General features: G+C 49.2%; 7 protein-coding genes across 7 annotated transcripts; all 7 read left to right on the forward strand.

The window, feature by feature from the left end:
• Positions 1–9: 9 nt before the first annotated feature.
• Positions 10–1,587, forward strand: N7518_004302 (translation elongation factor Tu; the record flags this gene model as incomplete). The annotated part of the gene is made up of 5 exons (XM_057185229.1): positions 10–172; positions 229–257; positions 329–591; positions 652–1,337; positions 1,400–1,587. 5 exons carry the CDS (start codon positions 10–12, stop codon positions 1,579–1,581), a joined length of 1,323 nt encoding a protein of 440 aa, XP_057041999.1. The 3' UTR covers positions 1,582–1,587.
• An 859-nt stretch (positions 1,588–2,446) lies between these two features.
• N7518_004303 (SGNH/GDSL hydrolase family protein) lies at positions 2,447–3,529 on the forward strand (the record flags this gene model as incomplete). Its single annotated transcript, XM_057185230.1, has 6 exons — positions 2,447–2,544; positions 2,600–2,682; positions 2,737–2,983; positions 3,039–3,072; positions 3,180–3,275; positions 3,326–3,529. 6 exons carry the CDS (start codon positions 2,447–2,449, stop codon positions 3,527–3,529), a joined length of 762 nt encoding a protein of 253 aa, XP_057042000.1.
• Positions 3,530–4,026: 497 nt separating this feature from the next.
• Positions 4,027–6,347, forward strand: N7518_004304 (transcription factor domain-containing protein; the record flags this gene model as incomplete). Its single annotated transcript, XM_057185231.1, has 3 exons — positions 4,027–4,093; positions 4,150–4,398; positions 4,477–6,347. The coding sequence occupies 3 exons, from the start codon at positions 4,027–4,029 to the stop codon at positions 6,345–6,347; spliced, it is 2,187 nt and encodes a 728-aa protein (XP_057042001.1).
• A 532-nt stretch (positions 6,348–6,879) lies between these two features.
• sey1 (dynamin-like GTPase SEY1) lies at positions 6,880–9,706 on the forward strand (the record flags this gene model as incomplete). Its single annotated transcript, XM_057185232.1, has 4 exons — positions 6,880–7,028; positions 7,094–7,543; positions 7,603–9,347; positions 9,408–9,706. 4 exons carry the CDS (start codon positions 6,880–6,882, stop codon positions 9,704–9,706), a joined length of 2,643 nt encoding a protein of 880 aa, XP_057042002.1.
• Positions 9,707–10,367: 661 nt separating this feature from the next.
• N7518_004306 (uncharacterized protein) lies at positions 10,368–11,415 on the forward strand (the record flags this gene model as incomplete). The annotated part of the gene is made up of 2 exons (XM_057185233.1): positions 10,368–10,575; positions 10,643–11,415. The coding sequence occupies 2 exons, from the start codon at positions 10,368–10,370 to the stop codon at positions 11,413–11,415; spliced, it is 981 nt and encodes a 326-aa protein (XP_057042003.1).
• A 439-nt stretch (positions 11,416–11,854) lies between these two features.
• Positions 11,855–13,168, forward strand: N7518_004307 (CAZyme family GT90; the record flags this gene model as incomplete). The annotated part of the gene is made up of 2 exons (XM_057185234.1): positions 11,855–12,211; positions 12,263–13,168. The coding sequence occupies 2 exons, from the start codon at positions 11,855–11,857 to the stop codon at positions 13,166–13,168; spliced, it is 1,263 nt and encodes a 420-aa protein (XP_057042004.1).
• A 599-nt stretch (positions 13,169–13,767) lies between these two features.
• On the forward strand, positions 13,768–14,235 carry ccpA (the record flags this gene model as incomplete). The annotated part of the gene is made up of 2 exons (XM_057185235.1): positions 13,768–13,782; positions 13,840–14,235. The coding sequence occupies 2 exons, from the start codon at positions 13,768–13,770 to the stop codon at positions 14,233–14,235; spliced, it is 411 nt and encodes a 136-aa protein (XP_057042005.1).
• Positions 14,236–15,455: the final 1,220 nt, after the last annotated feature.

The following is a 15,455-nucleotide window of genomic DNA, read 5'->3' on the forward strand; positions in this document are numbered from 1 at the left end:
TGAACCAAGATGTCGAGCATCTCCCGTTCATTGAACCTCCTGGCGCGCACTAGCCGGTCCTCCCTGCTGCGTCCGACTACCGTCAACCCCGTCCACCATGTCTTCAGCAACAAGGTGACCGGCCGTGGGTTGGCCACTGCTTTCGAGCGTAACAAGCCCCACGTTAACATTGGTATGATCCTGTCGTTGGCGCATAATCCATCTCCACGCTAAAATGTTATTGCTCAGGTACTATTGGCCACGTCGATCACGGCAAGGTAAGCTATTCGCAACTTGTTCCGACATCTCCGCCATCTTCGAACATGAAATTTAACCCGTCCGCCCATAGACTACCCTGACTGCCGCCATCACCAAGCACCAGGCCTCTAAGGGCCTTGCCAACTTCCTCGACTATGCCTCCATTGACAAGGCCCCTGAGGAGCGCAAGCGTGGTATTACCATCTCGACTGCCCACATTGAGTTTGCGACTGAGGACCGTCACTACGCCCATGTCGACTGCCCCGGTCACGCCGATTACATTAAGAACATGATTACCGGTGCTGCCAACATGGATGGTGCCATTGTCGTCGTTGCTGCGTCCGATGGTCAGATGTACGGCCCCCGGTCTAAAAACCTAGTTTGATGAGTGTGCTGACGCAAATCACGCAATAGGCCCCAGACCCGTGAGCACTTGCTGCTTGCCCGCCAGGTTGGTGTTCAGAAGATTGTTGTGTTCGTTAACAAGGTCGACGCTGTCGAGGACCCTGAGATGCTTGAGCTCGTCGAGCTCGAGATGCGTGAGCTCCTCTCCTCTTACGGATTCGAGGGTGAGGAGACTCCTATCGTCTTCGGCTCTGCCCTCTGCGCTCTGGAGGATCGCCGCCCCGAAATTGGTACTGAGCAGATTGAGAAGCTCATGCATGCCGTCGACACCTGGATCCCCACCCCCGAGCGTGATATGGATAAGCCTTTCCTTATGTCCGTTGAGGAAGTCTTCTCTATCCCTGGCCGTGGTACTGTTGTCTCTGGCCGTGTCGAACGTGGTCTCCTGAAGAAGGATACTGAGGTTGAAATCGTCGGTGCCACCGACTCCGGCAACCCCATCAAGACCAAGGTTACGGATATTGAGACCTTCAAGAAGTCCTGTGACGAGTCCCGTGCTGGTGACAACTCCGGTCTCCTGCTTCGTGGTGTCCGTCGTGAGGACATCCGCCGCGGCATGGTCGTTGCTGCCCCTAACAGCACCAAGGCTAACAACAAGTTCCTCGTGTCCATGTACGTTCTGACCGAGGCTGAGGGCGGTCGCCGTACTGGTTTCGGTGCCAACTACCGGCCCCAGGTCTACATCCGTACTGCTGGTAAGTTCAATTTCGACTGATATGATATCAAATCGATATAAGGGATGCTAACTATGCTCTAGATGAGGCTGGTGATCTCAGCTTCCCCGATGGCGACATGACCAGACGTGTCCAACCCGGTGACAACGTTGAGATGATCCTCAAGACCCACCACCCTGTTGCTGCCGAGCCCGGTCAGCGTTTCAACATCCGTGAGGGAGGCCGCACCGTTGCCACTGGTCTGATTACCCGTGTTGTCGAGTAAATGGTCCAGTAAATGATCCGCTCACGCCCTTGGTCAGGCAGGCGAACTGTCTGACCCTTGTATTATGAACCCTTTTTCTTTGACATGTTGTTTGTTTTGGCACCTTTTATTCCACAGCGCGGGAATCATCGATCAGCACGAGGGATCCGGGGTAAACCGGAGTTTTCGCTTGAATCTTGTTCATGTACCTCTACTGTCTTGGAGACAAATGTAGTCGGATTTTCTTTCATTTCTCCACTCTCGTGAAAATGTATTCAGACAAAATTCTTCCTAAACACATATATAATTTCAGTCCAAGTCTCAAGTCAATGTGTACAAGATATTTCGCTGCTGATTTCTTTATATATCGTGAGAGGAACAAACTTAAAAGCTAGGTACATACTTGTAGACTTAATCGAAATACTCCGTACATCAACGCCAAATCGCAGTCCCGTCGATACAAGTTCCAATTGATGTTTCGCCCAGCGCCTGATTGCGTTATCGTTTAAGAATAATACAAACGTTGCGCATTTTCAATTACGCCGTGCGAAATCAGACACTACAATCGACACTATATAGAGTTGAGCAGGATTTGATACTGATATATGGTGCTGTGGACCTTCACAGTACTTATTAATATGTGATGCTACGCTAGTTAGTTAGCATACGATTCGCTGAGGTGGTACGCTATCATAATAGAAATCCATATACGGAGGATAGTATCACTGAATTCTCTCCTCAATTCTCTCCTCCGATACCGGTGCGCGGGTTATAGAATTCAATAGTATATATCGTGCTCCGCGCATCAAGCACTTCATATCTTTATGTTGTATGTTGTAGGTATTTTCTTCGAAGATTGCGGAAGTGTTTCGCATTCTATACCACCATGAAGAATCGAGATGATCTTGGTCCTATGGCCAGTGGTGGGACAGTTGCTGCGACGCCCTTGCAAGCTCAAGATGCACCGACTTATCTTTTTACGTTGTATGATTTTATTCTTACATCAATTGAACGGAGAGAAGCCTAATGACCTACCCAGCGGAGATTCCTACACCCAGACCGATTTCACTGTCGATGGCACACAGCCATGTATCTCAAACCCGATGGGAAAGCCGATACTAGGTGGGTGCTATTCACCTGAACAAGTAGGATTGAAATAATCATAGTGCCAAATAGCGACCGGTACAACGAGCAGTGGTATCAATTGGGTCGAATACTTGACCACTCTATACAATGCCTCGCCGGTACTCAGCCACAACTTCGCCGTTATAGGAGCGACAATCGACAACTCTATTGTCGATAGCAAGGTTAAGGATGTGACATCGCAGGTCCGGGACTTCGAGTTAGCATATAGCAAGAAGCCTATATCTGCACCGTGGTCTTCAGATAATGCGGTGTTTGGGTTTTGGATTGGGATCAATGAGTATCGCGCCTTAATACCCCGTTGTCAGTTATGTTCTAATGCTTCCAATTTATAGCATCGGCCGCGGTCATCAAAACACCCAACCTAGTGTACTTGTACCGACATTAATGGCCCAGTACAAATGTCTCATTGAAAAAATATATGCATCAGGCGGACGGAAGTTTCTTTTCCTCAATGTCCTATGATCACCAAACAGGGACCGGAAGCCGTCAAAACGCACGCTACGTGGGTGAGGGCTTACAATAGCGGCCTTCAATCAATGATCAGTGACTTTAAGTCCAATCACACTGATGTACGTTTTTGATCTCTTGCAGTATGTTCATATAATTAACCTGATCGTAGACTACTATCGTTCTTTACGATACCTGGTCCTTTATGCCGAAAATCCTGGACGATCCTCAGGCATATGGATTTCCGAATGCCACTTGTTTCAATAAGGATGGCACATCCTGCATTTGGTGGGATCATTACCACCCCGGGCAGAACTACCATAAACTGCAGGCAGCAGATATGGTTCAGTACTTGCAGCCTCTCGGTGCTTGGTAGACTGGCTGAGGCGGAGCGAGATGAATAGACGTGAATCACATGAGGGGATCAAAAAACAGACCATAGAATAGATAGCATTGTGAAGAATCCCAAACACAGTCGTATAGATGCTAGACATATATGTGGTAGACGGACTTAGCGGAAGAAGCGTGTAAGTGTTGCCGCTGATTGGCCCGGGCGAAAATATCCCACCACTTCGGCCGAACTTGACGGACGAATATCTATGAGAGCTAACTATTCAACGAGTGTGGACTTCTTTTTTGTTCCTTTGTTTAAGATTACGTAGGCCTGGTTTGACCTCGAGTGCTGCCTTGACTCTTCAGAGCTGTTGCGCCCGCCCCTTTCTCGGCCGTTTTGTCTCTACTCCCGAGATTATTCCTCGCCCAAAGGATGATGCTGTACAACCTCCAACGGTCATTAATCTGATCAACCTCTTTAGCAATATATCGTCGGTTGACAGATGATCTTATCCTTGCCTTTTCACTGTATGGGGTAAGATGAAATCCTGCACAGACCAAGAACCGCGAAAGCGGATGAGAAAGGGGACCAGAAGTTGCACAGAGTGTATGTGTCAAATGATTGATAATTGATATCTCGGCGCTAATAGCGTTCAATTATAGGTCGTCGACGCAAGATCCGATGCACATTCCACCCCAACCGCCCAGAAATTTGTAATGAGTGTCGGTCCAGAGGCATGAAATGTGTTGATCAAGAACATGCGGTCATCACCCCTCCATTATCCGGCTACCAGCGGAATTCCCAACTTGGCGAACAGCCATACAGCCTACGCGAGCGAGTCGCGCACCTGGAGAACCTCGTGGAGCGGTTGACCGAGCGACTTGACCAACGGGACTCTGACACTCCGTCTTGTGAGCACCATGGGATAAATCAATGTTGGTATCTCCCGGATACGTGTGTGTTGATGTCGCGTGACTGACATTAACTAGCGGACAGCATAAATCACCCAAGACCACTGGCTGCCGAGCCAGACGAACTAGGCCCATCCAGTGACCAGATTTGCAATGCACCAATACTACAACTGTTCGACAACTATATCGTGAGCCGCCAAGAGGACTCGTCAAATAATGATAAATTCACCGGTGTTCATGATATGTCGCCAAAGGCCGAAGCGGTGCGTGCCGAACTCATGTCTCTCCTTCCTCCCGCAGAAGATATGAATAAGATAATCAACGTGTCGTTCCACTGGTACGTGTGGCAAGATCATCTCCCAGAGCTGTTCGGTCGACATGTCGGCAGACTCGCTTTTAATGAAAATTGTCGCGATAATCTAGTGGCTCCCGCCGAAGTCGCCAAGGCACTCATGTGTCTGTGTATCAGTGCGAGTCATGCCCCGTCTGAATTCGACTTCGGTACTTTAACCGTACCTTTTGAGCCTCAGAAATTCTCTGATCAATGCATTGAGATGGTGGACCGTTTAATCGTCCGTGATGACAACTTTGCGGCTACCCTGCCCGGTATAGAATGTCAGATGTTGCTCCACAGAGTTCATTTGACTGATGGCCGGCTCCGGAAAGCTTGGCTAGTGATTCGTCGGGCAATCGAGTTTGCCCATTTAGCTGGAATGCATCTGTCCACCAAAATTCCAAGGCCAGGTGACTCCTTTTATGAACGGCGCTTGAAAATCTGGTGTTCCCTGGCAACATCGGATCGATTTCTGAGTTTGATTCTTGGCCTGCCTTATGGCATCAGCGATCAATTCTTTTTACCACAGATGGAACAACGTCTCAATTCAAACTTATCAGCTCCCGAGGAATACGTGTTGCGCATTGGCATTATCGCGGGACATATGGTTGACCGAAACCAAGACCCTTCCAAGATGACTATCGCAGCAACATTACGACTGGATCAAGAGCTGCAGGATTCTTGGGAATCTATGCCAAGTCACTTTCAAGTCGCAGAGCCTTGTGAGGATGAGAAACGGGAACACTACATTGAGAGGGTCCCGTTGCAATTCATGCTCAAGCTACTGCGTGCTTTTCTCCATCTCCCCCTGATGCTACAATCTCCCCACGAGCCTCAATTCCGTCCCTGCCACACGATCGCGATTCAATCCGCAAGAGAAGGCCTCGTTTTATACAAGGTCCTTCGATCTACCACCAAGCCCTATTTGTGCAAAATGATCGACTTTATGGCCTTCACGCTATGTCTTCTTTTGATAATCCACCTGCAAGGCTATTCCGATGAGAATCCATATCAAAGTAAAGAGCAAGATGAAGAAGACTGGGGTATGGTAAAGAAGGTGATTGAGATACTTCGTCAGGCGGCAACAGAGCTAGGAGGCTCAGTTGCTGCTGAGTCTGCGAACATCCTCGGCGCTATCCATGACACCAAAGATTTCAAGCACGATTGGAGCTGTTTCTCGAGCTGCAAAATTACAGTGCCCTATTTTGGTACTATTACGGTCGGTGCAGGAACCAAGTTTTCGAAGGGTCGCCCCCAAAGCAAGGAGCAGACATCAGTAGGATCAGGCACAATAGGGACGGAGGCTTCTTGCTCGGAACAATGTCCCACTCAGCTCTATACGCCGCCGATGTCTGACCCTGAAGGTGCGCTATGTACCAACAATGATGCCTTGAACGGTGCTTCCCTCACACCCACGATGGCGTCTGGATATCCAGACGAATCATGGCATTCGAGAAGTGAAGTAGTGGCAAACCCATATGTCGGCCTGGAACTCAATGCGTTTAGTGGACTGTTCGACGATTTTGGGCAGTACATGTGGCCAAACCGTAATATTGACCTCGGACTTGATCAGGGCTGGAATCTGAACTGGTCAGATGGCGAGCCACCACCATGAATTTAGACACCCTTGTGGCTTTACTTAAATGTCTGAAATCTTTATATGCTGTAAACTAGAACATTTGACAATATATGTATTCCGTCGAAAGAAACGATTTCTATCATCTGATTGCATGACCGGGAACTGGATCTGTTGCCAGACCCCGGTCATGTCCAAATTGGCCAAGTAGCATTGGTTCCCGGCAGTGTCAATACCATTAAGATGAGATCTCAATATCCTGTTAATAAAATGTAATAGAAGAGATCAAAACAAGAAATCGAGCCTAGAGTGGTCTAGAAATGACGTTGCCCGGGGGTTAAAGGGGGTTATGTAAGATTGTTTTCCCCAGCATCGACCTCGGACTGATTATCTCAGTGAACCCGTGAAAGGACCGTGTGATCCCTGAATTATTCCCATTTGCCCGTTTGATTAGTCTGTTGATTTTTCCCAGTTGCATGGTCCTCTAGATCCTAGTATATCCTTGTTATTTCAACTCGCTCTTGCCACAACACCTCCTCCTTGCCCAACATACACAGAGCAGAAGATAAACATGGCCGAACAACGCCCCTCGGGGTTGGAAAGGAGTCCAACTGCGCCGCCGATTCTCTCAAACGGCCACTTTGCTTCGATCGGCGCCGAAGGTGATACGGCCTCCTATGAGCATGGCGTGCAGGTGATTGATGGGAATAAGGAGTTCAAGTACGACCACCTACATCTATGGTTCAACTAATCATGAGCCCTGAATGCTGATCGCATCACTATAGTCCCAACCTGTCCAAATATTTGGCCCTTGAGAAGGTCACGCCAGCTGGTTTCAACTACCATCTCATCTCCGTGTTTGGTTCGCAATCCACCGGAAAGTCCACACTGCTCAATCAACTGTTCGGTACCGAGTTCTCCGTGATGTCCGAGCTGGAAAGAAGGCAAACGACCAAGGGTATCTGGCTTTCGAACAACAAGAACCAGGGCGAAGCTGGCGCGGCGGAGCGAATGGCTGATAACATCTTGGTCATGGACGTGGAAGGAACTGACGGTCGCGAGAGAGGTGAGGATCAGGACTTTGAGCGCAAGAGTGCGCTCTTTGCGCTTGCGACGAGTGAGGTCCTTATTGTCAACATTTGGGAACACCAGGTGGGGTTGTATCAGGGAGCCAACATGGGGTTGTTGAAGACCGTGTTTGAAGTCAACTTGCAACTGTTCCTAAAGGACAGACAGTATGTATACTTCTAATGGTCCCTTTCTCTATGCGCCTTGGGCGCTAATCTCTCTCCAGCACCACCCACCGGTCCCTCCTATTTTTCGTCATTCGTGATTTCATCGGTACCACACCACTCAAGAACTTGCAGAAGACATTATTGGAAGACCTCTCCCGCCTCTGGGACACTATATCGAAACCTGCGGGCTTGGAGAAGTCGACAATTCACGATTACTTTGATTTCCAATTCTATGGACTGCCGCACAAGGGTTACCAGCCTGACCAGTTTGTGACGGAGGCAAAAAAGCTTGGCCTGCGTTTCCGGGAAGGTCACCGAGACCCAACAAGGGATGCTCTTAAGGGTGAGTTCTCCGAAGGAGGAGTCTTCCTCCCAGAGTATCATCGCCGCATCCCGGCAGACGGATTCGCACACTATGCGGAGGGAATTTGGGATCAAATCGTCAACAATAAGGACTTGGATTTGCCCACACAGCAGGAGTTGCTTGCGCAATTCCGTTGTGACGAAATTCTGCGCGAGGTAATGATCGGCTTCGATGAGGCGATCGTCGCATTTGAGGATAAGCAGGCCGAGTCCGTCCGTGCTGGTGCGCCAGAGGTTCTGGGGGGACTTGGCGTTGCCATGCGTGCTGCGCGTGTCAAGACGCTAAAGAGCTTTGAGACGGAAGCTAGCCGATACCACAAGGGTGTTTACCAACGGAAAAGCGCTGAGCTTCAGGGCAAGGTCGATACCCGCCTCAAGGCACTATTCCACGGCCAGCTGTCGGCAGCTCACAAGTCTGGAATCCGTGACTTCAGTGATTCTGTCAGTGCTACTGTGAAGGATGGCCAAAAGAAGGGCGGCAGTTACGACTTCGCGGAAATCGTCACCAAAGAGGCCCAGTCTTCGTTGGAGAAGTTCGAGGAGGTTGCCAATTCCACGTTGGTGGATGGAGCCTCTTGGAGCAACTACGAGCAAGAGCTATCTTTGTATAAGAAAGAATTGGCTGAGGTCAGTGCCGGACTGCGCCGCGATGAAATGAGACGTTTGGCCACCCGTGTCGAGCGATGGGTTCAATCCCGCCTGGGTGAATCTGTGGGCCTTGAGTTCAATGCCCTCGGGTCTGGAAGAGCTGGCAGTGGTGCCCCCGAGAACGGGGAGAAGCCTGCTGAGAAGGACTTTTGGGATCGGATCTGGAACTTGTTTGAAGAGACTGTTCTTGACGCTGAGCGGAGATTCACGGACCGTGCGAGCAGCTTCGATGCTAGCATTGATGAGGTCGATGTTGGTCTTTGGCGACTGCGCCGTAAGTCTTGGGGTGTTCTCCGCGCCAAGATCGAAGAGGAGATGATTGAGGGCAACTTGCTCCTCAAGCTTCGGGAGAACTTCGAGGACAAGTTCCGCTACGACGAAGCCGGAGTGCCACGGATCTGGCGCCCAACAGATGACATCGAGGGCATTTACACCCGTGCTCGCGAGTCTACCTTGACAGTGATTCCTCTTCTGTCTCGTTTCCGCCTGGAAAGAACTACTGCCCCACCCCCGCTTGACCGATGGATTGGGCACACCCCAAGCACCGTGACATCTGCGGATGAGGAGGATCTGGCCCCCATCGGGGGGGTGGACGAACACGAGGGCAAGAGTTTGGAAGAAGAGATGACAATTCTTAGCGATACGAAACGCCAAGAGCTCACTGTAAGATTCAAGAAGGCCGCGGACGGTGTCTATGTCGAGGCCAAGCGGAGTGCCATTGGCGGTATGACACAGGTTCCCTTGTATTTCTACGGTTTGTTGCTGGCTCTAGGCTGGAACGAAATCTGGGCTGGTAAGTTTTCATTGATGAATCATTCATTTTCGCATTCTGTATACTGACGTTAGTCTTCAGTCCTGCGCAACCCGGTTTATTTTATTCTGCTATTTGCGTGTGCTATTTGCGTATACATCACCTATCAGCTCAACCTGTGGGGTCCCATGCTGAAGATGACCGAAGCCGCCTCCCAGCAAGCTCTGGAAGAAGGCAAGCGCCGCCTGCGCGAGTTCCTCGAGTCCTCTGACGCTGGCCGCCAGGCTATTGCTATGTCGGCTGGGGAGCGTGCTGCGTCTTCAGGCCGCAAGGAAGAGTATGAAATGTCGGATATGCAAAAGAGTGGCTCGAAGGCTAGTGATGACCTGGATGACATGTAACTACCTTGCTGTGCTCTTCTGGCGATCACACTGTACTTTACTTTCTGTAGCTTCTATAAGCATACAATGTGGACTTTTTGACTACAATCTCTTTGCACAGAACAGAATATTCGACTTTTACGACTTTGACTCGATTGAACAACTTACTACATACTTCTTGCATCGTCGTTGTGAATGCATCCACGCATTACAGGGGATGGTGGGGGACAGAAGAAGAGAAGGGGGGGTTATACTCGCAGGTCAGGTGAGGACGTTGCACCTTCCAGAAAGATATCGATTACGTTATTAGGCAGGTGTACACAGGTTCAGAAGGAACGACAAGGGTTCTGCATTCCATTGAGATACAGAAGGGTGCGGCAGCGCGTGAAGGCATATTCTGGGCCTTCTTGATTTGCTTCTATTTCGTCAGAACTCAACTTCTACATCAGCTCTTCGGTGAGATCATATCTTGCTATGTCAGTAGCATCTCAATGGCGACCTTGATATACCAAATTGCCAACCACTGCGGGGGTCATACCCACGTCAAGGGTCCGGACTTCCTCCGAGGTGGGGTATATTCACCCAACTCAGCGACTACGAAACTTAGCTTGTGCAATGTGAAGCATTGAAGCTTTGAAGTTATTCGGCTAATCTCCTTCGCCAATCCCCTTTATCCTGAACCATGTCCGGTATTCCTAATCTCCCTGAGACATTCGATGATCTCCCCGACAAGCGTCGGTTCTGGCCTGGGACCGCAGGGTCAGAAGAAGAAGGGCTGGGAATGCTCCGCCTTCTGACGCCCGAGTTAGTCGCTCGCGCCGCACAAACACAAATCCAAACAGGCGAGCGGGTATGCTTAAACTGGAACATGGAGAATTTGAACCCACCAGGTAGAACAAGGGCACCTAACCGTCGAATAAAATGAGAACTTGTAAAACTCACAACTCGAGAAACCAGGGTTCGGTCGCAAACCATTCGAGCACCGTGTCAAATGGGTCGCTGAGGGCGTCGCTTTCGACGACGAGTACCACTTCAACCCACAGCAGTCCTCCCAGTGGGACGGCCTCCGACACCACAATGCACCAGCCCCAACACCAGAAGACGAAGACCGACGCCTCTTCTACGGCGGTACGACGGCCGAGGAAATTCTAGACGAGAACTCGTCGCGGATTGGCATTGGGTTTTGGGCGAAGAAGGGTATTGCCGGGCGCGGCGTGCTGATCGATTACGTCTCCTACGCGGAGAGGAGTGGTATCAGCGTAAACGCGCTGAGTCGGCTGGTAATTTCATTGGACGAGGTGCAGAAGATCGCGCGCGAATGCAACATCATATTCCAAAAGGGCGATATCTTTTTCTTGCGGGTCGGCTTGCCCGGGACGTGGGAGCGGATGTCGGCCGAAGAGCGGGTGACATATAGTCAGCAGGGCATGCCGCAGCATGCCGGAATCGAACAGAGTGAGCGAGTGCTGCGCTTTATATGGGATAATCATTTTGCGGCTGTTGCATCCGATGCTGTTAGCTTTGAGGTTTTCCCGCCTCTGAACCCGGAGTTCGATTTGCACCATCATCTTCTGGCTGGGTGGGGTGTGCCTATTGGGGAGATGTTTGATTTGGACGAATTGGCTGCGACGTGCAAGCGTTTGAAGCGTTGGAGTTTCTTTATTTCGAGTAGTCCGTTGAACTGCTCCCGGGGAGTGTCTAGTCCCCCTAACTGCATGGCTATTTTCTAGGTTCTTTTAAGAAGCTTTAATCCAAGGCAATTTGAAGATTCATAACCGAGTACGGAGTATCTTAATGTCATATCCATTACCGCCACGTGACCCAGCCAATAGACACCTAATCTATAAGGCCATCATTTTATATGGCCCACTTTTCCCTTTTCCCCTTTGCCTCGGAAGCACACGGCTTCATTCCAATATTGTTTATTGTACAGATGAATCCTCGAATCGAATTGAGGGTAATATTGAATGTCGAAATCATGTCTTGAACATGCAAATCTCAGCCATGTAGGCCTTTTGAAATATGACTGATCTCGACGCTCAGCCACATCCTAGAACAGGCTAACGCTAAGGTCTAAACATCGCTAGATTTATCATCATGATTTTTTTTTTCCCTTTATAGGCGAGGCATGCTGCCGCCATGTGAAAATTTATTTTCCTCTCTGAAGATATGCCGCCCACCATCAAACGGGTGGCGGCTCTTCTGCCCTGCATCCTCCTAGTTCTAGGGCTCTATATTTACTATCAACCTGAACCATCACGACCACTCACCCACAATGGAGTACTTGACAAATTTCCTGCCAAAAAGCCAAATCGACAGCAATTGTTTGATGGCTCTTGGGATTATCAGCGCGATAGAGATAATCTGATGCTCACACAAGACCAATGTGACCAGGCATTTCCCGATCTATACACTGAACTTGATCGCGCCAGAGACGATCGCAAATCTCGTCCGATATCCCTCAAGGAACTGGATGCAATCCCAGCCCGAAATGGATATATTCGAGCTATGATATATGATCAGCAGGTAAGCAACATCATTCCGTGGGTCATCTACTTAGTGCTAAGCGTGGTCTAGTTGTATGTGATCGACAAGGAAGGCTCCATTTGGTCCCGAGAAAAAGCTACACTGTCTGCGATAAATCGAGCGATCATTTCATCGCCAGAGCCACTCCCCAATATTGAATTCGCTTTCAATACAGATGACTCGGTCGATGAATTGCCCCTCTGGGGATACGCTCGTCGCGCAAAGGACAAGTCTATATGGCTGATCCCGGATTTCGGATACTGGTCCTGGCCAGAGACCAAAGCTGGGTCTACACGCGAAGTACAAGCCAAAGCCGAATGGGCGGAAGAAGAAGGGTTGACCTGGAGTAATAAAACCGCCAAGCTGCTCTGGCGTGGAGTGCCGATCATGGGCCCAACAATTCGGGATAAGCTTCTTCAAGTGACGAAAGACAAGTCCTGGGCCGATGTGAAGCCGCTTGTGTGGAATGATAAGGACAGTTTGAAGAATGACTACAAGACTATGCCGGAGCACTGCGAGTATCAATATGTCGCGCAGACAGAAGGGAATACGTACTCTGGTCGTCTGAAGTATCTCCAGAGTTGCAGGAGTGTGGTTGTCTCGCACGAGCTGGAGTGGATCCAGCACTACTATCATCTTATGAAATCGTCAGGACCCGAGCAAAACTTTGTCCAGGTGAGGCGTGATTGGTCAGATTTGGAGCGACAAATGCAGTATCTTTTGTCTCACGACGATGAGGCCAGACGGATTGCGGATAACAGCGTTCAAATTTTCCGCGAGAGATATCTCAGTCCTGCGGCAGAGGTGTGCTACTGGCGTCGGTTGATGCGAGAGTGGAAGAAGGTCATTGATTTCGAGCCTGAATTCTTTAAGATGGTGGATGGGAAGAAAGACTGGAGAGGCATTTCCGTGGAGAGCTTCTTGCTGATGGGAGAGGTGGAGTATGATCCCCGATGAAGGCACTGAAATATATACATGTGATACCCCGATTCGAAGCTTATATTTGGATCCTTTCCCTTATTTGCTAAGATACTTCGTAGTTGGGATATGCTGAACGCGCGAGCTGGGGATTATTCAACTGGTTTGCTGGATAGCCCGGTATCAGCCAAGCCCACACTTATATAGAATTAGGCGAGAATTACTATACTAAAGGCTACAATTAAACTATAGAGATTATTTGGCCCCTTGTAAAACTAGTGCTTCATTCTTGTGCGAGATCAACATTTATTCGCCAAGACTGTTTTACGCATTCCGACCCTTTTCCCCTTCCCCCCAGTGCCTTCGTGACTCTGCTGCAAAATACTACGTAGGTAGTATTCAATTAAAGTCCTACATTCCAAGTTCTTGAAAAGGTGTTGTTTTGAGACTATGTTTACCCAACCACAATGATCGTCGCGTGCCATTGCTTCTTGGGAGCAACTACTTAAATACTATGAGACGCAATTCCTCGTCAGGTTCCTCAAACCAACTACTTTCACAACATCGACACTCTCTTTAACGCCTTTCCTAGCCGGAGAATTACTTTCTTTGCCCAACAATCTTTACTCCCGACCAAGATGCACTTCTCTAAGGTGATTCCACCCCTCAATCGTTACACTTAGATGTATACAACTTGCTAACACAAACAGACCCTTGCCACCGCGGCCACCTTTGCCATGACTGTATACGCCGGCTTCCCTGTCGCCAGCGTTAGTTTCCTCTCATGGGAGAAGTGCGACGTTGGCCGCCCTGCATTCGGCGAGGCCAAGTTCTCCGCCGATGTGAGCGTCACTCCTGTGACATGCGACAAGACCCCTGTCAACCGTGACTGGAGCATTGACAACTATTCCTTCCGCGCTCGCTTGGATACCAAAGACACCATTTTCTGCCACGGCGTGACCATCTGGAACAACGATGGCTGCTCTGGTGAGCCTGTGTACTTCCTACCTTTCGAACACAGCCCCTTCGCCGAGGGCCAGTGTCTCCCTGACATCCTCCAGCCTGGCTATGTCTCTTTCAAGCTGGCTTGCCACGGTTTCCCCTAAGAGGCTTAATATTCGATTTTCATGCAATCATGACTTCCGAGATTGTCATATTGAATTCTATGAAGACCTTGGATTGGCGATAGATACCTACATTCTTTCATTGTCTGTTTTCTCTTATGTTTCTTACTTGGCCCTGGCTCACGGATATATCTGGTATTACCGAGTACTTCCTAGGCTATATTTTCCACGAGACCACACTTCATAGCATAATGTTTCCTACCGTCCAGCAAATTCAACAACTAATTTCTCCTCCATGAAGAACATACAATGCATAGATAGGCAAGAAGCATCAAATGTTGGCCAGTCCTGAGTTTTGACGCTCACGGTTCTGTACATATAACATAAGGACACCAACCTTATTACATGGTTAGGCTACTGTCAGCGTGGCGACTACTAGTCCTGAAATTAGCTCAACCAAGCCAAGGATGATGTTTATTCAAGCTGGTCAATGACGACGAGTGCCATTAATCTCGCTTGACTTACCGTGTCGTTTTGCTTTGTTAAGCACTCAACTATAGATCACTGAACGCTTGGCAACTGCCAAATCTGCGTCAAGCGAATCTAGAAAGCTAACCAAACCAGACTCAATAATCATGAAGCTAAAAAGTCTAAAATTCTAGCACCTTTCGGTAGCTTATTCCAGGAAGATACTCCAAATTTGGAACGGCTAACCACGCATAGGGCTTGCTAGCTTCATTCCCGGACCCTCTGATTGAATTAATACGACAGTAACTGTATGACACAGTTATTAGCAAATTACATAACCTGTCTCCAGGATAGTTCACCTGCATTCCAAATAGCGCTAATACCAAAATTGATGGGCAATAGACTTCTCGGCATGGAAATAAGGTTGGAGACACTTGTCTGTTCTAGTCCCCCTATGAATTTGAGTCTTTGCCAGATCCAGACAGGCAAGAAGTAGAGAAGAGAGGTGGGCTGGAAATCAGAAATTCTGTCTAATCCGGCGAGGGAGGCAAGGACCAACCACATGGCCAGGTGACACTTGCAGCTGCGCTCGTTAAAGGGTCTCACTGTTCCTTCTCCTGTCCCATAATCCAACTCATATCCCTATTCATACACAACCGTCCGACTATCATGCCTACAGACCCGAAAATTGACACCCTGCACCATCAACTCTTCGAAGAGGGGCTGAAGGTGTGCTGGGAGGATCCTTGGCAACGAGTACCTGGACCGGGCTACGCACAACGCCAACACCTTCC

Source organism: Penicillium psychrosexuale (assembly GCF_028828465.1).
Source record: "Penicillium psychrosexuale strain IBT 29551 chromosome Unknown utg000003l, whole genome shotgun sequence".
NCBI classification, from domain to species: domain Eukaryota; kingdom Fungi; phylum Ascomycota; class Eurotiomycetes; order Eurotiales; family Aspergillaceae; genus Penicillium; species Penicillium psychrosexuale.